Raw genomic sequence first — 26967 nt, 5'->3', positions numbered from 1 at the left:
TCTCATGTTCCTAACAGTCCAGGACTCCATAACTCCTGAATGTCGCATCCTAGACTTAAGCTGTCATGGCTCAATCAACGCTGGATATTTCTGTTCATCTGTCCGCTCATCCACCCATCCACCCATCTTCCTTTTCAGTCTTTCATCCAGGTCACTGGAGCTTTGATTGTGCATCAGGGAGCCCCCACCACAGTATTATATAACTGACATGAAAATAAAATATACAAAAGATGGCTCATGAAATTTCCTCAAAGTGCCAAGAGAGATAGATATTGGGTGATTCAGCTCTCTTTAATCAGATGACGTGTGGTAGTGTACCGGGCTCCAGAACACAGTTGATGTATATTTAAAGTGGGATGTGCAGCTATAAATAGAGCAGGACTTTTATCAACGTCTCAGAGGCTGCTGCAGAACTGTACTGCTTCACTCTGGAATACTAACACGGACACTTAGAGATGCACTGGGTATCAGCCAAATGTAAGACTGTTCAAGACCTTTTTAATGGTACCTGGAAATGGATTTAAGACCAATTTAACAACCAAAATAAAGAAACAAAATGCTGCTAAAACAAGCCTATTTCTGATTGAACATGGCTAATGAAAGTTATGGAACTATAAACGAGCAGTATAAGAAAAAGGACACCCGGAAATTAAATGTCCAACGTGTTTGTCATATTGTATTAACCCTGTTCTGTATTAATCTAAGAGTGGACATGTGGGTCAAACTTGCTGTGACCAGTAATATAATACAACAATCTTATTTCATTTACCTTATTTTCCAACTCTGCCTCGACTAAACATCACTGAATCTATCAATACCGCTATCTAATTTTATAGTTGTAGACATAATGTAACATAAATCCCCCCTATAACAGTGATAAGAGCACCATACAGACCATAGTTGAGCTCAGTTTCTCAGTCCTACAATGTTTTGTTGGCCAGCATTGCATTGCTTTTGGGAAGCGGTCCATTGTAGGGCATATTTGAAAGGTAGAGTTGGCAATCTCCCTTTAGTATTTTTTCTTTTAAATGAAACAGCAGGAAGACTGACAGGGAGACACAGGACAGAAGATGCTGGCTGGCTGGCATTCAGTCCTGAGACAGAAGGGCTGTGAATGGTTCCGCAGGCAGGTGGTTTTTACCACAAAAACATCTTTTGGCACTTGTTTTCTTCAATGAACAATCTCGTTTTTTCTCTTGGATTAAAATGTACTCCAACAAGACCATGTGTAGGCTATTCAGTGGGCTAACACTTTATATCAGGAGTGGAAATCCCTCTGAAGTCAGCCACATGACTCAATTCAATTACAAATGTAAGCCTCCAGCGACCAGTCACTCACCAAGTCTTTTTATTAATTCAATATAGGCCTGACATAGGTCTGACTTCGAAAGTGGGCTGTCTTCGCATGCAATATGCCCTCTCTCTCTCTCAGCCTATGTAGAAATCAAATTCAGACTTTCTACATTTTCTATTTCATCCCTTTAATTTTTCAATCTTATCTGGGATTGATAATCTTTTTATTCTGATGATATACTTTGTTACTACTTTCATTGTTGGTAATAAGGATCCTGTCCTCTATTATAGGACAGGATCCTTATAGGGCTTTTGCCTGACTATTGAAAAATCACCGCTGTTCATAGAAAACCATGTGAAAATGGAACTTTCCAGTACACTCAAACTTGTTCTTTTCTTCATGTGAGGGTTAAATGGGGAAAAAAGGAAACTGTATAATGCAGTTTTGGTCCACTTTGCAATTCATACAGACTGGTGTCAAAGAGCTTGACTGGGGACTGTCAGCACTGTCTGATCATCAAGCAGACTCATAAATAATGACACTAGTATCCACAAGCCCTCTGCTTTTTACTCCCACCTCTGTTCCTTTTTTTCTCTGTTGAAGACTTGCTACCAACACTAGCTATTCTTCCAGCGCAAACATATTCAATATTCATAGTTACTTTGCTGGGATGAGTCCTTTCCTTGTTGTTTCCTACACCAACTTTAAAACACTTCATCCTTCTTTCTTCTTTCTTTTCCACGGCTAATACTGGAATCTAGGTCTATGCGTGGGTAGTAAATCGGCTTGGCATGCTTGTGCCATTCGTTGCTCCGTTTCTGGTGGATAGTGTTTAACCTGGTGGTGGGTGTTCGTCTTCCAAAGGCCACAGAGTCTTCGTCTTCCCATCTGATCTCCACCATGCAGCTCCCTGGGTAAATATTTCATGTCCACATCGCACACTTCCCAGGCCAGGCCACAAACGTCTTCTTTAATTCATTGGCTTGGAAATGTTTGGATTTACTTATTCAAGGCATAGAATGAGTTTTGGCTTTTGAGACTGATTGGATTATCGGTAACTTTGTTTTTGTAGTGCAGTAGTAATGACTATAGCTTTGCCCAGAAAGAGCAACTTAAAGTTCACTCTCTAATTTCAGGTTTGTGTACTTAGTGGTGGTTTTACAGGCTGGAATAACAGGGAAATCACATTCAGACACATTTTCAAATGGAATACCATGTTTCTTCGTATCCGACAAAGCATATATTACAGTATTACTACAGTACAGACCTTGTATGTTGTGCTGTGTTCCCTACTGTCTTCCTGTTCCACAACACAAGTCGTAGTACACTGGATCCTCGTCTGCCAACTCTGCTGAATGTGCTTCTGAAAGTGCCAGAAACCGGTGAGCTCACCTTTTTTAGCCCAATAGACGGATCGCTGACTGCAGTACGCTGCTGTCAGCAGCCTCACAGTCAAGTCCCCATACTGAGTCCAAATACAGGAAGGAGAAGATGGAGGAGGAGGAGGAGGGCAGGACAGGACAAGGACACCAACCCTCCAGTGATGACTTAGCGGGACCCTTGCCTGGCTCAGATCTGATGGAGATATTGATCCGCAGCTAACTCCTGGGCTTCTGAATTCTGTCTCCATATTCATTTCAGTCAATAAGGTCTGCGGGGACGCTGTCCTTTTTGTCTCTGAAGGAGTTTGGGGAGTTGCTACAAAGCAACTTTAAAATTTTTGATCCAACCTGAAATACACTTCTTTTCACGCACTCACTCACATACTTGTTCACTCATTCACCCAGTTACTTTTGAATCAGTTACGCATTCACTTCAACCCTCCACCCTCCCATCTGTCCCTCTCTCTCTTACCAAGGGTCCATTAATTTGTCTGACGCATTGCATTTCACTTTCTCAATTTAATGAGCTCCAACTGCGAGTCCCGGCATTGTCCTAGTATTTCAGGAAGCATCCCTATCTCTGCACAGCGTTGCCCTTGGTGGAAAGCAAAATACAATAGTACATTTCTTTCCTGGCACTCTGCCCCGTTTTCATTGTTCTGCCTATCCTCTCTTCGTATTACATACATTAGGATCAGACCGGGTGTAGGCTCTGACGGCTGTACCCCCATGCTTTCTCCATAATTGATAGATGGCGATCTGTCATTCTGTGCTATTGGCTCATCCCTCTTCCCTGTCTATCTCTGTTCCCAAATACACTCTGTACTGCTGTTCTGCTTCTTTGTGCCCAGGCTGTGTGATAACCTTTGGATTAAGCTTTTGAAGATTTTCAAGGTGCTATATGTAGGCCTAGTATTTTTAAACATCAATATATCATTGCCATATTAGTTGTGATGCCTTATTATAATTACAAATGAGCCAAGGTTGAGACAATTGGTAGCCTCTATCTCACTAATGGTATTCGTAGTGCTAGTGTTTCTCAATATTAAGACCGTATTTCCCATAAACCCTGTTGCTTCTTGCCCCCCCTCCCTAGTTCACTCTGGGTGTGTTTGTTTAGAGGAGAAAGAAAAACTGTCCTTCCACCATCTTCCGTTGCCAGAAACTCTGAAAGCTTTAGCTCCGGTTGTGCAGGAAGAACGGCGCCCTCTTCCTGTTTTGTGCCTTAAAGCAATTGAACAGATTTCCCACCAAATTCGACTTGGTGGCACACAATGTAAATTGCAGTATAGAGGCCAGTAGAGGCTGTCAATCTTTACAGCAATGGTCGTTTATGTAAGGTAATTATTATATTAATGTCTCAAAATTATTATGGTAATGATTTATTGATGTTAAATTGCAACATGTAGCAATATTAACTTTTTCAAGATCACTTGTAGCTTAGTAAACAAAGTGACCAAGAGAAGGATTCCCTCTGAGTGGGGCAGCGTCTTCTAGCACTATTGAGAGCTGTCCAGCCCAGCACCGCTACAACTTTCTGGAAGCCCTCCATCATGGCTTCTCTCCCTTCCTGGCCAAATTCACTCAAGGAAGATGATCCACGCCAAGTCTCACTGGAGGGAGGCCAGAGGTCATTTCTTCTTCTGTTCTCTACAACCAAAGCAGTGGTTGGTGGGTCTTAGTCTGAGGAGAGAGTTGGCTGTCAGCCTAAAGAGAGAATGGTGTAGTGTGGAGCGTGAACACCTTCTCCACAGCAACCTGTTAACTGTGGCCTGACAGGGCGTTCACACTTTGAGCCACTTGGCTGTTGGGTCACTCTACTCTGACTGATTGAGTACGGTGTGAGAGGCTCCGATTGCATCTATGTAGTGGTCAGCAGCTACAAAGTTTTAAACAAGCAAATCACATTATATACAGAACATTAAATATACAGAAAATCACTTCAGAGCTTACCATTAACCCCAACAATGGATGCAACTGTTCTCCAAGCACCGTGTTTGAGACCTTTACTCCTGTAGTCTTTCAAACAGAAGTTGCAGTTCATGACATGAAATCACATTGGTATGGGAAACAAGGAAGCATGCAAATCAGATTGGTGTGGATGGCTGAATGACTGTGAAAAGTTCAGCCATGGCCAACTCTTCTCAGCCGACAAACTTGTTGAATTTCCCTGATGTAAAAAAAACGTTTCCAGAACATTCCATAACAAAGTCAAACTGCTTCCATGACTTAAAAAATATATTTCATCCTTATTTGCTAATGTTGTTTTCAGCTCAGAAAAGTTCTAAATGGGTTGGCGGTCTGGTTTCCATTCCGGTTGGGCTGAAAAGCACCATCGATTGCAATGAATGTGTGAAACAAGTTGTAAAATACATTTGGTTGTATTCCTGTAAAGTGACCCATTTGTAAAATTCCCTGATATTCCCTGACTTCCCCAGAGAACTTATTAAATGCAGTGGCTTTACCTGACCTAAATTTTGTGATATTCCATAAATTCTGTGACCAACAGGGACCCTGCTAAGAGTCTTATGTAATTTATCAAACACACACCAAACCAACCAATGAACCAAGCAAACTGGTGCTTCTCCTTATCTGCTCCAGATTTAACTGAATAATATGTCTTATCTGTATCTCTATATGTCCATATCTCCTGGCTATTGAGAGCCCGGCAGTCTTTGCAGCCTTATCAGGCTGCTTGTTTGTTGTCTTTGGTCCACTGGCTCAGTTCAAGAGTTCATCACATCTACTGAGTCAGGAATATACTGTATTAGGAAAGGATTAATTGGGAGCAGCAAACATCTTTGCGCCTGCCTCCTGACCAGCACTCCACTCCACCCACATTAGCCACAAGGGTTTTGAAAAAATTAAAGTGGTAATCATCATGAGCCTAGTTTATTTTACTTTGTCAATCAAACAGTGTGTCCAGTACTGTGACGTCTTTTTCCTTGGATTTTCTGTTGATGAAGTTTGAATTTCTGTAGGTGGCGCTCTGTTCTTTGTCTGTTCAGCCATGGTGGCTATCGCTGCTCATGCTAACTACCCAGTTCTTCTTCTGTTTATTCCAAACAGACCAAAAATGTCTGTCAGACTTCCTGTGTGCCAGAGAGATTTTTCCCAGGAAAGAGCTACCAGACAGCGGGTATTTAGAACAGCGAATGTAAAAGCTTTCATGGACTGGATATAGGTTGAATCACTGTTGTGTTATATCAATCGGCCATAGAGAGTAGCAAAACAGGCATTTACTTGTATGATGTCATGGGTTGTTTAACGAAATGCATTACACACAGAGATGGTCATAAAATTTCATGATGTTGTAAGTGGTTTCCCTCCGCCCATCAGTTACATTTATATTATTGGTCGGATATTGGTGGTAAGCTCAAAAAATACATCATAAAATACAGCATACAAATGCCCATGGTGTGTAGTCTTGTGATATATCTGTTGTGTACTGCCTCCGTTTCTGCCGTGAGCCTCAAGGCTAGGCTGGGTTCATCAGATTATGCCCCAAGATCTTAAGATCTAAGAGGTAAAATGTTGACGAGGCAGCTTCCTGGACGCCAGGTCTGCTTCACTGGAGGTGGTCCGATATATAGACTACTGAAGTGTTTCCATCCCCTCCTGCACAAATCTTTCATGTATATGGGAGAGGCTTCACAACCCCACAAAGAGCTTTTACACAGAAATGCCTGTGTACTAAACGCTGCCAAATTGAACCCCATTGAAATGGTTGCTGTGCTACCATTAAACATCAATCAAAAATATGCTTTTTATTCCGATCTCATTGAACCCGTGTTTTTTTGCATGGGCATAGCAGTCGTTCCAGGCTGTGCTCAGCTTGTGTATTCATGTATGTCTTTATGTGGCAGCATGCAGCAGTCTGGCATGAAACAATCAGCAGCACAGTGAGATTTAGCCTCTATGCCTTTGTTATGTCTTTGTCTCTGGGCCATTGTCAGCTTCAACCCACATCACACATCACTGACAAACAAATTCATTAACTGGGTAGAGAATGGCCAACGATGGAGTCAAAATTCAAAGTGATATTTAGAAAATGTAATTAACCTTTGAATGAACAATTAAATATTCTTGGTACTTTTTTATCATAATTATTAGGTCTTGATAGCAGATGACTTATCAGACTTATCAGATAATAGTAGCAGAAGGCAGCTTACTGAAAACTTACCTAATTGCAAGAATAAATCTTGATTTTTCTGTTTGAAGTCTTCTTCCGTGTGCTGTTTTTCCAAGATCCTGTGGGGTAAAGAAGCTTGTTAGCTAGCTAAATAATGTAACTTTACAACTTTCCTTGCTACATGTCATAAGTAAAAGAAAATTTGCACTTGGAACTACAGACGGAGCACTGATGCTAATGTGATGCGTTAGCTTCATGCTAGCTAACAAATGTAGGCTAATGTTACCATTATGTTCTGCCAATTTTGTCCTCAAGATGTTTTATTTTCGAAGAATCAAACACACACATTGTAATGCTGTGCTTTAATTTAAATATTTGCCCAAAGTTATAGCCACATTTTAGCTAGCTAACATTAGCTTTTTCACAGTAGGACTGTATTTTTGGTAGAAAAATGTCAGACAGAAGAAGACAGAGCAAAAAGGTTTATTCTTGCAATTAGATAAGTTATTTTTTAAGTAAGTCTTAGTAGTGGGACCTCTGAAGGTCCAAGATCCCAAGAAGGGATTTTTGGGAAGAAGAGAAAAGGTTGTCCTTGTATTTTTTGTCAATTAAACCAATAAGTGGTTTCTGTGGAATTCATTCAATGCAAATCCATCTCAACAAGATGACCTTCTTCCATTATAGCTCAGGAGTTTTCACAATGAAATTAAAGCTGGGGTAGATCAAAGCAAACAAGGTTAAGCCTCACAACCCCATATTAAGTTAAGCCTAATACAATCACTCCGCGTGAAATTAAATGAAATGCCAATGCACAATGTTTACGTTGTCATTGTGCAATTAAAGCAAACATTTATCTCCGTTTATGAGGATTTTGTCCATAGCATGTGACGGTTCCCTTCAAATTCTAGTGATCCAGTACTATTTTTATTCTTTTTTTATTCTTTTTCTTCATCATTGTTTCCCCACAATATTAGCAAAGGACCCTCCTGCAGGGCTGCCATTGGTACATAAGGCTTTTTAGGACATCTTCTGCCACCTTTGTCACTCCTAGGTGTACTTGGTCAGGCTTAGCCATACGTTTGTCAATCTTAGCTCTACTTGGTCATTTTTAGCTGTCAGTCACACATAGCTGCTGCCAAGCCTGGAGCAAAAGCATTAAAATGCAGCATGACAGAATAAAAAAATATAATGATGAAGCAGAGTTTTCAGTTTGATCCGCACTGTCTCATCAAGAAAGATGTCAACCAGAACCGCTAATCATGATGGCTGGTCTGGTGTCAAGTGGTGTCATCGAACCTGCCTTCATGTCATCAAGCCCGTTTCGCTGTTTATTTCTCCAAGTTGAGCCTTCAAACTCGTGCAAGTAAAGCTTCCTGTCTGAACAAATGCTTAGAGACACCCAGCTCCTGCAGACACAGGAAAAGAGGTGACATCAGAGGCAGCGGTTAGCTTTGATGTCACCCAGGAGGCGAGGTCACCCCCCCCCCCACCCTCCCGCTTCAAAAAGCCTGCCACTGCTCGGCTCCCTCGGCTCTAGGCCGCCGTGCAGAATATCGAATGAGCTCAGCTGAAGTATTGTTATGTGCATTAATACAGTCTCACCAGGACAAACCATCTTCCAATATGTATCTTTCGACTTTGTGTTTTGTGTTTTCAAATGATGAAAGTGTCCATAGGCGAGTTATTTTTATTAACAAAGGGCTTCAGCTCATCTGTTTGTGCATAGAAATAGACTGTCATCAGTCATTGGGGTCAGTGTGTCTGGAAAGTCAGTGGAAGTGAAGGATTTTCACACACATGAACATACTGAAAGGGTATTGCAATGCACTAACTATTGCAATTTGATCCTGCAGTGTATTGCACTATATTGCAATTTATTGTTTCGTTATTCTAGATTTGGCTATCGTTTACGTCGGAAGTAATACCATACACCTAAGGGCAATAAAATGATCAATTATGCATATATTACTAGATGAAATTGAAAGACTTTCAGTCTTTCAAGCACGCTCTCAAATACATTTTTTAAGTTTGAATAGTGATGTAACACTGTAAAAATATAAAAATAGAGACACTCTGCAACAACCAATTAATATAATATCGCTGGGGAGAGTACACACACATGCACACACGCACATAAACTGCCTAGCAACAGCCATATTGAATGAGTAAATCAATGTTTCATTTCGAGGCATTGGTTGGGGATTACCTAGCAGTCTGGCCCAACAGAAACGGATGCCCTTGATTTGTTTGCCGTGTATGAAGCCATATGAATTGAAAGTAGTGTGTGTGTGTGTGTGTGTCATGCATGTTTGTGAGAATGCCATCTTCAGATCAGATTGTCTTTTTTTTTTCCACTCTCTGCGACGCTCTACACACTATTTGCTCATGTTACGCTGGCGACAGCAGCGGCCACCTGCACTACAGCACCTCAGGGTGCTACCTTTTACAGGCCAGGCACATGCCGCCCGGCAACTGTTGCCTAGCAACCAGGCAGAGGATGACATGGCATTAAGTGAGACTTCCCATCACACAGCTGCTTCTCTCAGGTGTAGGGCAGGAGAAGCCCCCCAATCACAACACAGCCTTCAGTACTGATCTCAGTCTCAGACTGTTAAACCTGTCCTACCGTTGTGCTTGTGCTATCTGGGCAACTGAGGAAGAAGACAGTGTAATATTTAGAGGTCAGCTGAGTGTATGATAAAAGTAGAAAGTCATCTGTTATTATCCAGTCTAAAGACTTGGGGTCAATGGGGGCCAATAGATTAAAAATTTTGACTCAAATGTGATAGTTCAGAGTTGATTTTGATGAAACTTGGAAGGATGATGCGTTTTGACGCTGTGTTCTGGCATTTAAAAAAAACATTACACTGATGACCTGATGGGGGCGCTATAATTAAATGTCAAACATCAAACACCAAAAAACTTTGACAAAACTTGTCATTTTGTTTGTTTTTGCATTTAAATAAAATATACCAATTAAAGGTCAAAATTTTAAACTTTGAAGGGCCATAACTGATAAACTACCGGTCCAATTTTGATGAAACTTGGTGGGTTGATGCCAAAGGGCTGCCTGCATCATTTGTGGGGGACGACATGTTTACCTGTATTTAACTGTGGTACTGTGTTTTTGCAGGTTGTTTTAAGGATGACCGCATTGTGTTCTGGACCTGGATGTTCTCCACCTACTTCATGGAGAAGTGGGCTCCTCGGCAGGACGACATGCTGTTCTACGTACGGAGGAAGCTCTCCTACGTCAGCGCGGACAACACCGAAGGCAAAAAGGTGAAGAGAAATGGCCTGAAATGTTTTATGGTTGTTCAAGTGCGTCAGAGGGCGTTGCAGTCTTAATGTTTAACACTGTGGCTTCATAGACACAAGGTCGAGGGTTTGATTCCTAGAGTTTCCATGTTCTCCCTGTGTTCTCCTGGTTTCCTCTCAGCTGGATTAGAGACTCTAAATTGCTCATGCACATGAATGTGAGTGTCTGTCTATATGTGATAGCCATGTGATGCACTGGTGACCTGTTCAGAGTGTCTCAATGCATGCTGGGATAGACTCCAGCCCCCCCATTACCCTTAATAGGAATAGGTGGTAAGGAAAATCAATGAATGAATGAATGAACTGTCAGACACAGATTTTGTGCATTCTATCAACACTGATGTGCTGATAAAATGCACAGAATAAACAGTTTTTTATCAAAAGAAAAACTTTCTATTGACTTTATTGTACGTAATACTGTACAGCCTGGATTTAATTTTCATTTGAGGCGGATGACTCTTTCGTAGGAGGCAACAGAAAAGGCGACTGGTCATTTTCGCAGCAATACTGTATGTAAACTTGGCAGCTGCTGTGACTCCACTACTACAGTGACTCCGAGGGAAAGGAGCGATGGCTGGTGGGAGCTAGAGTCGTGACGTTTTTACCCCCTGGGCGGTACTTTCTCACCAGTGTGATCACACCGTACGGATTGCATTTACACCTGGCTGAGTCTGGCTGAGATCCGATCGCAGTGCGAGCCAGACTACCTCTGGGTAGTCCTACCTCCTGGTGGTCTGGCAGATCCAATCCCATTCCAATTGCAATGCGCGCTGTGTGCGTTTACACCTTGCATTAACATGCGTTCTTTTCCTTATCCTTTCCTTATGAGTTATCCAGACAAAGATCCCATTTTTAATACCAGGTGTAAATGGGACATGTCCGTAACACTGGTCCAAGGAACCTGTGTTACAGAAGTGTTCTCCCATATCATTAGAGATTTAAGGCCAATTAACTGGGTTACTGGGTTGGGCCGGTGGCTAGTAAAGAGAAATGACTTGTAGGTGGTGTATGAGCCAGACACACTCCTGACTAGAGCATTCATTTTGCCACAGAGATGGATACAGGCCAGGGACTGCAGCCCAGTGGGTAGGCTGTAGAATACAAAGGAATTAGAGGTGAACCACAGTTTATTTCTTGATGTACTGTAGCTCTGAGCCCACATTTTATCTGACTTTGTGTTTGGATGGTAATGGAATAAATAAGACGCAGTCGCCGCTGTAGATAATCTACCACCTTGGTAGATGCAGCCAAAGTTACAGAAGATTGATTTTGGCACGAGATCCACTATGACAGCAAGATCACACGGGCAATGGTGTGATGTATCATTTTTCACATGAAGTCAGGCTATGCCTTTTCCAGTGTCTTTTACTGTTATCATATAAATGGACAATGTACATTGATTAGAATTACAAAAGAAAACACCAGAAACTCTTTATATTTCTGCTTTAAATGTATTTCTGATAAACTACATTTAAAGCACATTTAAATATTATCATATGGGGAATTAGTAACAAGGTGGAGAAAGTCATTTTTAATTTCTTTGTGACCTCTTCCACACACCTCACTGTCTCTCTCTGTGTCTCTCCCTGAGTAAATAATAGGACGTGCATCTCTTCGAATGTGCATTTGCATTCTGCATCTGCATTTAACATCAGTGCATTCACAGAAGGAACTCTCTTTTTTTCTTTTGCATTTGTGCTTGGTGTTGTTACCCTTATTTTGATGTGAGGAACATTTGAATGGACAAGCATAACCCTGGGGTCAGTACACCATGCTCAGACTCAGCTTAGGTCAGCCATGGAGGAGGAACAATGAGTGTGTTTTATGTGTGAACACAGCTTTCCATTAAAATATGCATCTACACACACAGTTCTGCAGTTACACCGTATCTATTTATTGAATTTTATATCTACAGTATGCTGCAGATGTAAAGCTGAAAAGAGAGAGATACAGTATTGATCTTATTTTGGGATATGGTAATTATATAATGGTTATTTTCTGCATTCAGGTCCTAGGTGGATATCAGATACCAGCATGCATGAAAAATTCTCACGGTTTTCCCCGTTGACCTGCTTAAGTGGCCTTAGTTGTTATTCACTGCTCTCATTAAAATGTCCTTCACGCCTAGTTTACATTTTATTAAATCAAGCATGGAAGGGGATGTAAGCAGGAGGAAAACACAAAGCATTCTGATTTTAAAGTGGTCAATAGGATATACAAGAGTCTCTGGAGAGTTGGGTAGCTTTTGTAGAGTAAGAGTTTGTTAGTCTAGATTTTTAGATATTTAGATTTGGATGTTTTCAGATTTTAGGATTTTGTAATTGGCAATCTAACACCAATAGGAGCCTCTGTTGTGTTCCTTGGTGAATTTTAGTGCAGTAAAATGCTGCTGTCACATGGAGTGGAAGTGAAGGTTTGCCTCCTCGCGGGCACAAACTGATGAGCAAGGCACCCGCTCCTGCCCTCAGCCATCATCAGTCTCTTCTTTTCTTCATCAGTCCTGTTCTCCCAGCATGCAGCGCTGCACTGGTTGAATGGAGAGCTGCCGAGGTGGAGGAGGCATGGGTTTCTGAGCACCATCCACTGAAACATCGCTTAGTCAGAAAGCTCAGTGAGGGAGGTCAAAAGGATCCATTTTGGCTTCCATCTTATTCCAAGGTATTTGCAGGTTTCAGAAATCCAAATTTAAAACTGTTTAAGACCCTTTTAAGACCTGGAATTCAATTTAAAAACCTGAATAAAGACTGAACATATATATGCCTGTAAAATCTAATAACACTAGTAGTCTTGTATAAGTTGTTGGATGTCCCAGAATCTTAAACCTGCAATAAGCGATATCAAACCCTATAAACTAATGTGTGCTACCTCTTTGGCGACACTTCTCCGTAGGTACGGTTAGCTTAGCTCTTAGCCTTTATGCATGGTGCTTTGCAATATATGTCCTTCGTAGGCCTCCGTAGTGCAGTGGCTTTGCTGTGTGTTATTTACAAATGTGTTTGCGGTTTCCTTCGCCCTCTAGTGGTCAGAAAATTTTGCTTATTACATCTTTAACAACTTACTGACACCAAATCAGAAACAGTTCTTTTTGGTCCACCCAACTACATTAAGATGATCAGCCAAAGCCATTTTTATCCTAGTATTGATCTGAAAAAGGTCATCTATGCTAACTGTAACAGAGCGGACCTGCTTACTTCAGTCACCAAGTTGTGCACCAAACACCATCAGCAAGCTCCCCACTTTGCACCGTCTAGTCAGACAGCTTGGTGGGACAGCTGGAATCAAGCAGGGAAATATTACATCAGTCACTCATGCTCATTTGTCATGTGGATAAGAGCAGCACAATGTCATATTTGTACGCTAGACCGGCGTTGTCGTTTCCCACTTCCTATCTGTGAGGATGGGAGATGAGCGGCTTGACACAAAGGCCAAGCACAATACCACTAGATGAGATAAATGGCACTGGCAACACCGTAGAGGCGATCAATTTTCCCATCAGCCAAGGCTTTCACCAGTTTGTCATTGCTCCAGGCAGACACCAACTGTACTGCCAGCCAGACGCCATACAGAAGCTACATAACTCAAACGCACTCCACACACACACAGAGCTGGCTGTGACACATCTGTTGTTGAGTCGGTTTCTGCTGCTACTTTGAGGTAGTTTTCTAAATGTGACACATTCTTTTTGAACAAACTCCACATAATTGTCTATAAATCAGGGTATCTGCAGGTTTCATAAAGCCAAATTTCAGACTTTTTGAGGCCTTTATAATGCTAAATGGAGTTGGATTTAACATCCAAAATGAAGAAAACAAAAGTGTGGACGACATTTCCCATTGAACATAGTGAATGAATGTTCTGAAACTATAAATGAGCAGTATCAAACGTAAACCTGCATAACATGGTGAAAAAATTAACGATTATAGATAATTGAAGACTTTTTAAGGACCCGCAAATATGCTGTAAATGTAAACATAATTTAAATGTGCATACATAAATGTCAATGTAAAGAGTTGTTTCATATGGTTTTGTAGTCATATTACTGACAAAGGACTGAATGTCCAGATAATGAGAGCGTAGTTCCAAATGGCCAGGAGAGCAGGGCAGAGTTCGTCTTGCATCCCGTAATTTCATATTTTATAATGCTTGGCTGGACTGAGTCTCTGTCTGCCTTTTGTAGCTTATCCTACATCTCTGTCCCCCCTATCCCTGGGTTGCCGTGGTTACAAAGCATCGTTCTTTGGCCAGGTTGGGTTTACTGTCATCTCTATGTCTGCCTCATTGTACTCAGACTTATTAAAACGCACACAAGTGACAGCAGTCAGAAAACATCGAGCCAAAACCCCAGATTAGATAGATTGGAGTGCAGATTTGGTGAGAAGCTGTATGTGTGTGTTCCTGTTCTTCTTCCAACCTTAACGGTTTAAGGTTAGTTTAGAATTAAGACTTGGCTTCAGGGTTAAGATTAGAATTTGGATTAAGCGATTCACATAATGAGAGATTTCTTTCCCAGTAATGTTTTACAGACGGCAAAAGATAGCAAAAGAAAATCCACTTCCTGTATTGACTGAATAGTGTGGTTTTCACTTCAACTGAAAATGAGTCACTACTTTGATCAAAACCTGAATTTGAAGGGTGTTGTTCACAGTAGTTTTGGAGGGTGTATGTGCCACGTTCCTCTTACATACATCCTCTTTCTTATTGTTGTTACTCTACCTAATACTGTTTCTCTTTGTGGCATTTGACTGTGCGTTAAGCTACTGTCCCTTTGTTGTCTTTGAGAAAGACACTAATTCACTTCTGCCCTCTGGGGGTATTCCCTACCTACAGACACACACACACACGTTCCATAATGTAACCATGGCAACCGCTCCTGTGCTCTAAATGGTTTTTGAGTGATGTGAAGCCTGACATGTCAAGACCACCCATCTCCCTTCAGAGAGAGGTTGACAGAGACCTTCATCAGGTCTGTTTAGAAGGTTTGAGGGAGATGGAGGGAGAGAATCTCTACACTGAACCTCCTCAGACAGGAACCCATTTATTGTTCCGTAGAGCACGTCAGGTCTGGGAAATGGAAACGAAATTCGCCCATTGCAAGACAGTGACGCCGTTTTGCCTCACTGAGCAGCATGAGCTCTCAGCCGGCGGACCCACACACCCCCTCTCGACCTGTAACCCCCTGCTGTGGGACCCTCAGAGGTCATTTCATTTCATTTCATTCAACCTTTGTCTAATACTTAGAGACGGGCCCCTCTCTTTCCAGACTATATGGGTTGGTGACAGCTAGACGTTAGAGAAGTGCCTCAAAGGCCATCGGTTCAAATCCCCAGACAGACTGGGAAAAAGTGGGTAGGGAAAGTGACTGAGTAACACTCTCCCCTCCCCTCTGCCCTTGAGCAAGGCACTAAATCCCCAGCTGCTTTTGCCTCTCTCATCCCTTCCGGTATACAGCATCACAGATTGGCCGGGTTAGTAAAGTTTACTGACGTCACCTTACAGGGTTTCTGGTATTAAATTCCTTCATTTGGGGCCACCAATGTGCAGAAATTGTATAGTATAACTTCAAGTTATTCATATTGACTCTCAATATGAGCACTAAGCATTAAGAGTTCTGATCTGCAAGTCACTGTAATTAATATTTCTGGCTTTGGAGGACAACATATATTTAGTTTTATGAGCATTCAGCACAAGTATGAGACTGAACTAAAGTTTGAGACTAGAGCTTTTTGTAGAGAAGTGAAGGTGAGCTGCAGGTTTCCACAGTAGAGAACTGTGTCGTCAGCATAGAGATATATATCACCAGTATTTATGATCACTGAGATAAAATTTGAAGCTGAGAAAAATGTCCTTGGGTCCAGTAAGGATCAGATCACACATGCCCTGAATACATGGACATGAACCCTCAAATCAAGAGGATGGAAAGGCTTCTAGATGACGAGGATGATGTTAATCTCGATAGCACGTCCAAATGCAACCTCGATGTGGAAGGAGAGCACCAAAATACCCTAAAGCAGTGCTATATATTTTTAAGCATATTGTGTATGACAAAAGCATAATGATGATAATGTTGATGACGGAGTCTGTCTGCTGTGTTTCAGGTGGAGGTGGAGGTTTACAGAAGGGACTCCAAGAAGCTGCCTGGCCTCGGTGACCCTGACATCGACTGGGAGGAGAGCGTCTACCTGAACCTCATCTTACAGAAGGTCAGATTCACTGCCTTTTTCAATTGCCTACTCCCATGTACTGTTTCCATACTAAATTGAGTGGATGGGTCAATGGGTGAATGGATGAATAGATAAGATGAAACTTAATTGATCCCCATGGGAAATTAGGTTGTTGCAGTAGCAAAAGTAATAGAGAGATACATAATGTATATGCTAGTCCAGGCGAAATGTACATGAATCGTTAACATTGGTATGTCTGTACAGTTTGGTGCCATGAACAGATGTGCCATAATTGGAATTCTGAAAATGTTCAAGATATCGAACTGTACACAAGTCCCAATTTTAGTGTGTTTGCGCAAATCTGAACGATTTGGCCTATTTCTGGCCTATTTTGCCTGGACTAACAGATGGATGCATAGATTCATAGATAGGCTTTGTATACCAAGGAGTACTGATACCCACACTGACCTGAAACTGCTGTCTTTCAGTTGGACTATGTGGTGACTTGTGCCGTCTGCACACGCTCAGATGCAGGAGACATCCACATCCACAAGAAGAAGTGTCAGGTAGGAAAACTGGAGTCCACTGAGCTCTTCAGCTAGCCAGAGACACTGTCATTAGATTAGTACAACACTCCAATTAGCACGTTTCAGACCTCATTTATCACAGCGGTCATTAATTAAGTTGTCTTTAACTCTTGTTCTTGTCCCCCGTCTCTCAGGAAGTGTTTGCATCTCCCAGCAAACATGCCATGGATAGCAAAGGGGAAGAGTCCAAGATGAGCTACCCAAATATCTTCTTCATGATCGACAACTTTGAGGAGGTAACTGCACCTATTGTCCTAGCATACTACTATTAGTGCAACTACTAATATAGCTATCTGATCAGCTCAAGACGCATGAAGTGGCTAAGTTGGGGCATAGCAGCCCTGATGAACCGAGAACCGAATGCCTCTTGTTTTTAAGGCTTCGGAACTACCAATAAGAACCACTTGCTTTTATTCTAGATTTTGGAACAGCCAATGGGAACCTCTAGTTTTGAATCTAGACTTTGGAACAGCCAATGGGAACCTCTTGTTTTTAATCTAGACCTCAGAGCAGCCGACAGGAACCTCTTGTTTTTGATCTAGATTTTGGAACAGCCAATAGGAACTTCTTGTTTTTAATCTAGACCTCAGAGCAGCCAATAAAACTGCCTCTTTTGGGGTTAAAAGGGCTGTGATATAGATTGGTGCCAGACCCATCTCTGCCTTAGAGGTAATCAGTAAAATCAATTCAAAAACTAACAGGTAACCAGTGTAAAGATGCAAAAACGGTCTTGTCTTTTTGAATGAACCCATTGCTCTCTCCAGTGAGATGCCAGAGGAGCTGATTGACTAAAGTGATGTGCAGTGGGGCTCACGGTAGGCGAGCTGATCGACTTGACGCCGCCAACGTAATGAAGTGTGACTTCATGCTTTTTCACTCCATTTAAAAACAAGCTCCTGCACTAACACCTGTCTTTATAGGTCAGCTGGAGGGGAAAAAAAACAGTTTTAAGTAATTTCTCTCCAGGGAGGAAATCAATGAAAGTTTTTGGTTGTTCACAAGTGAGGGAGAACAGCTTTGTGTTGTTCCTGGTGGGAGTATACTAAGCTAAATAAACTCCATGTCAGCTGGGTATCTACCAGCAAATTGATAGTATTTGTATTGTATTTCTATGTCCAAATGTTTTTGCAAGGATAGAAAGATGAGGAAAATCCTCCAAAGTGAAGACATTTTGCCAGTTCTCACTTCTTTAAGGGGTAGTTTAGGGTTAGAAATTGGGTTTAGGGTTAAGATTACAATTAGGTTTAGGTTAGGGGTTAAGGTTAAGCAGGGTTAGGGTTAGGAGTTAGGGAATGAATGCTGTCAATGAAGGTCCTCACAAGTAGGCTATAGTAAATGTATGTGTATGTGTGCAGGTCTTCAGTGATATGACGGTGGGCGAGGGGGAGATGGTGTGTGTGGAGTTGGTGGCCAGTGACAAGAGCAACACATTCCAGGGCGTCATCTTCCAAGGCTCCATCCGCTACGAAGCCCTCAAGAAGGTCTACGACAACCGGGTGAGGAGCTCCAACCTCAGCCCAGCAGCTGTGAACTTCTTGGCTAAAAAAACACCTAGATTACTTACAAAGTCAAGTCCCATCATTTTGTTCTAATTTAAGCTTTTGTAATATGTGTGCTATAGGTGAGTGTAGCTGCCAAGATGGCCCAGAGGATGTCCTTTGGTTTCTACAAGTACAACAACATGGAGTTTGTGAGGATGAAGGGTCCGCAGGGGAAAGGCCACGCCGAGATGGCCGTCAGCAGGGTGCCGACAGGCGACACGTCCCCCTGCGGGACCGAGGAGGACCAGGACTCACCCATGCACGAGAGGGTGAGGACACACACACACAGAGGCATACACTCACGCTACTTCTAAACCATGTCACTTGGATTTCAACAATTGCCATAATTGTACTGAGGATGTAGAAACCACAGATTATTCATTCTGTGACTGTGAACTTGTGCAAACCTTCTGGATCTTAAAGCTGCACTAGGAAAGATTTTATGTAAAAGTCCTGCAGATACCCTGAATTCATGAAGCAACGACACCATGATTCCTGTTTGTCAGCGTGCAGACAGGTAGTTTTCATAACCAACATGTCAACTGACCTGGAGTTTGGAGCCACTCAGTTCCTCATGTCTGTCTGTGGCCGGCTACAGGGGTTCAGAAGCAGAACAGAAACCCACAGCAGATACTAAGCCGACTATAACTAGCAGAAAAGTGAATGTGTTGTGTGTGTGTGTGTGTGTGTATGGAGGAAATCAGGTCATCATCAATAATACATGTTGCTGGACTGCATTATACATGATTTAGTCGGTCTGTCTTCCAGATGTGGGACTATGTGTCTGCTGTGCACACACACTTCTTTTAGCTATTGGACTGATGCTGGCCTCAGAAGAGTTTTGAGTCTGAAATTAGGCTTTTTTTGTTGATTCTACATGGGGGCTGGTGTTGGAGAGCAGGAGGACAGAACCCATATTTACCAATACGCAGTGTCTGATGTAACTATACCTTGCTGTGTAACTAGGGTGAGCACCAGCATAGAAAACTGGCTTAGTATTATAGAGAGGGTTAGTGTTTATGTCATTGGAGTTACCATTTGGGCCTGTAGCAAATGTTAATGTGGAAAGCTGTTATTGTAATAAATTGCCAGATAATGTAATAACATCACAGCATTACATTAACATTACATTATTCCTTAATAAGAGTGTAACACATTTGATTGTAACTGATGACGTAATAATAGTATTTATGGTAATGTAACAGCGCCGTAAGAATAAGAATGTAATAAGTGAAGTTATAACATCAGCTGTCAATATCATTACATCATCATCATCATCATCATCATCATCATCATCATCATCATCATCATCATCATCATCATCAAAATCATTCTCTTGAAACTAGTATAAATGCCTTAATGCTGTAAGATATGGAATACCCATTTGTTATGTGGAGACAAGTATGTTGACATAGAAGTGTTTGCATTAATTAGCTTAATTAATAAGCTCATTAGCATAACTGGTAATGTATAATATATCATGGTGATTATGACAGGACATTAGGCAGCTCAAGTGACTTTGTTTTTTCACTCTTCAGGCTTATTTTGGGATGAAATTGGTCTTTAATTTTATTTGAACTGGCACTGAAAAGGTCTTCAATAGTTTTAAATGTAATTTACAGAAACCGTTTATGGTTTGCACTTTTGTTTCGTTTTCCCTCAGAAATAAAAAGAGATTGTCTTCATTCAGATTTTGCTCAAAATAACATGATAATATTGAACCGTGAACCGCAGTATCGTTTAGAGCTCCAAACCATTGACTGAATGTATGGTTCCATCCGTAGTGTTTGAGGTTGATTACTTTGTGTCTTCTCTCAGGTGACCTCCTTCAGCACACCTCCAACACCGGAGAGGAACCGGCCCTCGTTCTTCTCCCCGTCTCTACGGCGTAAGGTGCCCCGCAACCGGATCGCCGAGATGAAGAAGTCGCACTCGGCAAACGACAGTGAAGAGTTCTTCAGGGAGGAGGAAGATGAAGGTAGAGGCAGACTTCCCACTGTTCATGGAATTTCTGCAATTTCTGCAATTTTACAAATGAGTCACTTTACAGGACTTGGTGGGAATGTATTTTACAGTCTATGTACATTCCTTGCATTAGATGCTGGCTATGAGCTGTTTTTTATATTCTCTGGCCAAACAGGGTTTACCAGGGTCAATTCAAAATGTTAATAAGAGGATTTACAACTGCTGATAAATAAATTCTGTAGGTAACAAGTTGTAAAAGGAATCAACGACTTCAAAACAACTGAAGTGGCTGAGAAACGCTACTTCAGAGTTACAAAAAGGGCACAAAAAAACCCCCCATAAAATTACTGCAAACAGCTTGTGCAGCATAATAATAATAAAAAAGTGTTCTGAAGCCAAACGATTGCATTGAGTCCAAAAGACTCATAAAGACTCAGATAATACAGGTGGATTTTTACATAAAATCTTTCCCAGTGCAGCTTTAAAATATGTTGCAATTGACAAACTTAAAGATCTCGATGTTTGAAACCAATCACCCTCCTGATAAACATGTCGACAAAGGTGAAAGCAGTGTGTGTTTGTGTTCTGCCAGATCTCCACAACACCACCAACCTGCGCTCCCGCTCCCTGTCCGGTACGGGCCGATCGCTGGTCGGCTCCTGGCTCAAGCTCAACCGGACGGAGGAATACTTCCTGCTCTACTCCCACCTCACCTACGTCACCCTGCCGCTTCACCGCATCACCACAGGTCAGAGGTCAACGTCACACGGTCACTTATTGACATCTGTAAATTCAATACATTTTATAAGACGAATTGTTTTCTTTTATAACACACATTGCACGTCTAGACACGTTTGTACGCATGTATGACCTCATAACCTTCTGTAGTGTTATGTTTTGCATATGTCTTTCATTTTTAGAGTTTTTCACTTATTTCATACTGAATATATTACAGTTTTTAGTACACTACCAGTCAAACATTTGGACACACCTGATTGAATGTACTATGTTTTTGATTCTTTTGATCTAAAGGCTTGTGCTTATATGCTTGAAATTAGTTTCTTTGACAAATATAAATAGTGAAGTTGATCCTATGTATGAATTTCTTTCCAAAGCCTTTGCCTTTCCATCAAGGCAAAGAATCTAAAATATAAGATAGTTTTGTTTAACACCTTTTTGGTCACTGCATAATTCCATTTGTGTTATTTCATAGTTTTGATGTCTTAACTATTATTCTAAAATGTGGAAAATAGTAAAAATAAAGAAAAATGTGGTGTGTATATTTTCACATCATACATATTTTCATTCATTTTCGTTTGTCTCAGTATGTTTTACTGCTGTTATTCACACAGCATCATAATACTGTAACCCATGTTATGTTTCCCATAACTTTCATTCATATATTTTCACTTAATGTGTTCTTGAAACAGAATATTAAATTGGTCTTAAATCCAATTCCAGGCAGCATTAAAAAGCTTAAAAAGTGTTGAATTTGGCTTTCTGAAACCTGCACATACCCTGTTATCTTATTTGATTAAAGAGTTTTAAAGAGTTCTTCTTGTAGTAAAGCTTCTATTTTCTTGCTCAGATATCCTGGAGGTGAGGCAGAAGCCCATCCTGATGACATAGCAGAGCCCCGACTCCCTCAGAGCATCACTACCAAGTGCCTACCTGCATCAGGCCACTGAGACAACAGCGCCACCCGGTGTCGAGACAGAGGAAAAACCAACCAAACGTCTGCTTTACCTGACAGGGGGAGAGGACTACTGTAAAAACCTTTTGGGGGACAACAAACAAACCAGCCATTCAAGAAGTGCCTCTTCCTTCTTTTAAGTTCCTGCGTGTTGAGGATTAGCAGGTGAAAGGTCGTCTCCGTGGAAACGGGGGGGGGGGGCCCCTGGCACACAGCTGGCTGTCAGGATCGCACGACCCTCGGCGTGAATAGGCATTGGCTGAACTCTGACCAGGAAGGAAAAGGATGAAGAATGTGTCTGTTTTCTTGTAAATATCTTGCTGCTTAACGATTCACTGATAAGCCTTGAGAAAGGTTCCGCTTTTAAAACGATTACATGAAGCTTTCCCCCCGTTTTTCGTTCGTTTCGTCGTGGATGTGTTTTTTGTTTTCTATCTGCGAAGATGTGAGGTAAAAAGGATTCTGTGTCGAACTCGTTTCAGTAAAAACACACAAGCGTGTATTATACTTTTGTGCGAGAGGAAAAAGACAGTAGACTACTGCATTCTCGATCCTATATCTAGGCGTAGTACAAGGTGTATTAGCAAAATAGGCAGCCGAGGTCAAGGTTGGGTCAAATCCATCGCTCCTCACGCATTAAAAATAGGGAGTGGCTGTTTTTAACGTATTTCAAATGGCCTGGGAATGAAGGTGCATCACAGTACACACTAGAAAGAGTACACTTCCTTCAGAAAATAAAAGGTTTTTGATTTTTAAACCATCTCCTAATGGATTTGACCCCAACCAGAGAGACACAACAACATTTGCATATTGAGCTAACTTGGCCCCGCTGTGTATTAAATACTGGCATCATATATCATATAACTTATCCTGTAGCTTTCCACCACAAAGTGAAACACAAAGCAAACTAATCCAACTTTCACTTTTTAAAATGACGATTTGCAAACTGGAAGTGACTTGAAAACGTATTGAAGTTAATGATAAAGCTAATAGGGAAACCAGAATTAAAAAAAAGCTTTACTTTAGACAAGTTTCTCCTAAGTGTGGATGAGTGAACATGACCCCAAACCAGACCTGGGTCAAATATCAGTTGTAAATATTTCTGAGAGTGTTTGTTTTATCCTCCTTGGAGTGCAAGATGGGTGGGGTTTAACATGTCAAGCTGTCAATCAAGTTAATCTGGCTCTCATTGTATTATTTTATGAGGCAAGCCCCACCCCTCTGGCACCTAAGAAAGCTAAATCAAACTGTAAAAAATCTATATTTTCAAGCATTATTTGACCCACATCTGTCCCAAACCTATAGCCATAGGGTTTTTGTGCAGGGATACAAGGTGTTTATGTTAGAAGTAAAGTGATCCCCTTTTCCTCTGTGGTCCCTGAAGCCTTAAGATCTGACTATGTATGTGATTTCAATGTTGACCTGTTTGCTTTCTCACCATTTAGGTTCTATCGTTTATCCAGACTTGTAAATGCTCTTTCCATCTTGATTCTCATCCTTTATAAGAACGGTGGGCATTGCTCTCAACCAGCCATGGCTTCCAAAGAAACTGTTCCATTCTGTATGCACAGTGACATTAAAGCAATGCAACACTTTTTTGGGAGATTGCCCCATAGGTCAGCTTGGCTGTTAAGTGATGAGAACATAGACACTAAATTCATCCATGTGTCCCCAGTAGATCATTAGCATACACTATGTTTAATGATAGCAGGCTCCATGCTAACACTTTAGCATACACTATGTTGAGTGATAGTAGCCCATTAGCACCCTTGTAGCAGCTATAAAGCTAAATGGTAAATAATCTTAAATGACATGCAGCTACGTTTGGCAGTTTTGTGTAGGAGTTTGGTAAAATTTATATGAAATGTAATATATCAAAATAATGTACAGTTTTGAACAACCAGGGACTACTTTCCCTGTTTCCACAGGCGGTGAAGGTGGCTCTGGTGCTAACTCTTTAGCATACACACTGTTGAGTGATAGTAGGTGACAAAGTAAGAAGATAGATATTTTAGTAATGAAAAGTCGTTGGGGTTTTGGCCTGTAGATTCACAATTTTTTAAAATGAATTAGCATTAAGTCAAAATCGTTGATGTAACCAGGTTTGTTTTTGGAACTATTTCAGGTGAGCCACATATTCATCCGCTGTGTTGAGATTTTTTGCTGTACACAGTCTCCCATCTCACACCACCTTTACTTCCTAGGGACACAGGAAAAGTAGTCCCTGCTGGTTCAAAACAGTATGCAATTTTTATATCATTTTGTGTAAATTTTACCAGTCTCCACTACAAAACTGCCAGACTTGGCCTTATATCATTTAACATTACTTACCATTTAGCTTTAGAGCTGCTACAAGTTCTTATTTTCTCAGTTATGAGATGATACTAGAGTCCTACTATCATGGTAGCACTGACCACCAAAGCGATGATTTACTGGGCACACGTGGATGATTTTGGTGTCAATGTTCTCATCACTTAACAGCTAAGTTGACCTACAGGACCGCCTACCAAAAACCTGCTGTATTCCTGTAATGTATGAAGACTGAAGCCAAAACTTCAACTTGCTGATCCGCTGTTGTTGTGCGTTATTGTTCATATTGTTGATTTGCCCTCAGAACTGCACTCAGAGATGAAGCCATTCCCGATCAAGGTCAGTCAGCAGTGTTCTCCATGTTATATGTATGTATGCATCTAGTTGATAGTCCTCGCAAACACACACACACACACACACAGAGGGCACTTTTCAGTTTAGACTCGGACGCTTTTTGAGCGGAAGGTGACGGAGATGGGAGCCACTGTTTTCTCTTCAGTGTTAATGCGGTATAGTTTTATGGCTGAATGTATCCACTCTGTTGAATAGTGAAGACTGCTTTAACTACCATTTGATATGAGCAAAAGGACAGTTTTACACTGTAAAATGCTTTTAGAAATGTTTTGAAAACTGTTGGTTTGTGTTTATTTCTTAACTTTTAGGACTTTGTCAAACCTTTTTTTTTTTGACACGTTACATCAGTTTCCAATGCTTTAATCACTGCTTTTTGTATACAGACACAAGTAATGTGCATGTTAAGTCCATACTTCTGTTGCATAATTTCCAAATTGTATGTACATTTTCCTGTATTTATTTATTGAAATACACATTACCAGAAAAAATGCAATTTGTTGTTTTTTCTCCAATTGGTAGACTCCTAGTGAAGAGTAAACTCAGGCTAACATCTTTATGGCGTAAAGTCATATCATACATCATAGTAACTAGTATCAAACTGAAGAAAGAAAGACATTTAAGTTGTAACCAGTTTTTAGCAAGAAGTGTACCATTGATATCTAGATTTTTGTTTCATTTATAGAGATTTGCTGTTCTAAACACCCAGTGTCTGGTAGCTCTTTCCTGGGAAAAATCCTCTGCCGCACAGGAAGTGATGCGTTTTATGTTTCCGGTTTGCTTGGAATAAACAGAAGAAGAACTGGGTAGTTAGCATGAGCAGTGATAGCCACCACGGCTGAACAGACAAAGAAAAGAGAAACTCAAACTGCATCTACACAAAATCTAAGGAGACGTCACAGTACTGGACACACTGTTTGATTGACAGCTGATCTCTGGGGAGTACAGTGCAGAAACACAGCAATAAGCGCTGAGCACCAAAGATGAAGACTAAATAAATTTTTAAAAAATCAAGTCAACTGCAGTGAAATCAGGATATGCAAAAGTAAAATGGAATAAAACAGAATACAATTAAACAGCTAATTCACCCTCATTAAAGTCACACACACACACACACACACACAACCTCCATATCCACACATTCCCACCCACATAAGGGCTTTAATTAAATACTGCACAAGATACAGTATGGAACACAAAAAGTCCTTAGATGGACATCTCATACATCATATTACAGTAGATATAATTACTGTAAACAAATGAGAGCATGGTGGATATAATTGGTCGCCAGGTGGTATTGTTAGTGCTAGTGTTTCTCCACATTAAGACTACATTTCCCATAGGCCTAAGCCTTGTTGCTTCCTGCCCCCCCTCCCCTCCCCTCCACAAAGAGTATAAACATGTTGGAAGTGATTTTTCCCTCGACCTTCCACCATCTGCTGCCAGAAACTCTGGAATCTTTAGCTCCGTTTGCTGTGGAAGAACAGCGCCCTCTTCCTGTTTTGTGCCGTAAAGCAATCCAGCAGATTTCCCATGTAAAATGCAGAGTAGAGGCCGACAGTCTTCTTGGTAGTGGTCTCATTTGTTTATGGTAATTATACTAATTTCTCAAAATTAATGTGGTAATGATTAATGTTTAATGATACATGTAAAACATGCCTTTTTCTCAAAGCCATCCAGTGATGCAAAATTAGAACTGAATGAAGCTGTGCATGCAGATTTCAGCATAAATTCCAGGTGAACAAACATTCAACTCTAGGCACTGGCAGACTGTTAGTCCTCCACAGCTGTCTGTCAATGTCCTGATTAGCCTGGTATTCAAGTCAAATGGCATTTACTGACAGGTAGTTGTGCCAGTTGTGTGATTGGGTGTTTGACCTGGTTGCATTGGCAATGTTTAGTGAACATCCTGATTCCCACACCATGATATTTTCACAATCAGTGTGCAGTGTTGTTGGTAGTCTAAAAAAGTCTTTTAATTATGTAGTAGGCCCAGCATAACCTGTCTAACTTTTTTTTAAACAACACCTGTAGTTACAGTACAAGACACATAAACAGGGTATCTGCAGGTTCCAGAAAGCCAGATTTAAGACCTTTTAAGATGTTTTAATGCTACCAGGAATTTAATTTCAGACCCATTTGAAAACCAAAATAAACAAAGCTGGCAAAAGCTGCTTATTTCTGATTGAACACAGCTAATGAAAGTTCTGAAACTATAAATGGGCAGAAAAAG

General features: G+C 41.1%; 2 protein-coding genes across 3 annotated transcripts in view; one reads left to right on the top strand and one right to left on the bottom strand.

Annotated features, from left to right (window-relative positions):
* The window catches only part of kiaa0930, a 28230-nt gene extending 6075 nt beyond the window's left edge, over window positions 1–22155 (top strand). The window contains exons 2-10 of one of the 2 annotated variants that reach the window (XM_071915796.2): window positions 9942–10090; window positions 16222–16326; window positions 16776–16853; window positions 17009–17110; window positions 18230–18370; window positions 18496–18684; window positions 20234–20393; window positions 20973–21128; window positions 21969–22155. In XM_071915796.2, the coding sequence (XP_071771897.1) occupies window positions 9942–10090; window positions 16222–16326; window positions 16776–16853; window positions 17009–17110; window positions 18230–18370; window positions 18496–18684; window positions 20234–20393; window positions 20973–21128; window positions 21969–22009 (1121 nt within the window). In that variant the 3' untranslated portion in view covers window positions 22010–22155. The remainder of the gene's footprint in view (window positions 1–9941; window positions 10091–16221; window positions 16327–16775; window positions 16854–17008; window positions 17111–18229; window positions 18371–18495; window positions 18685–20233; window positions 20394–20972; window positions 21129–21968) is intronic. The other variant, XM_071915797.2, reaches the window with a different exon arrangement.
* Window positions 1–26967, bottom strand: part of c4h11orf98 (chromosome 4 C11orf98 homolog) — a 289475-nt gene that overhangs the window by 242683 nt on the left and 19825 nt on the right. The gene's annotated exons all lie outside the window — the stretch shown is intronic.

The sequence above is a fragment of the Centroberyx gerrardi genome, chromosome 24, assembly GCF_048128805.1.
Source record: "Centroberyx gerrardi isolate f3 chromosome 24, fCenGer3.hap1.cur.20231027, whole genome shotgun sequence".
NCBI lineage: Eukaryota > Metazoa > Chordata > Actinopteri > Beryciformes > Berycidae > Centroberyx > Centroberyx gerrardi.
Note: the sequence above shows the minus strand (reverse complement) of the source record. Positions and strands in the feature narration are given on the sequence as shown.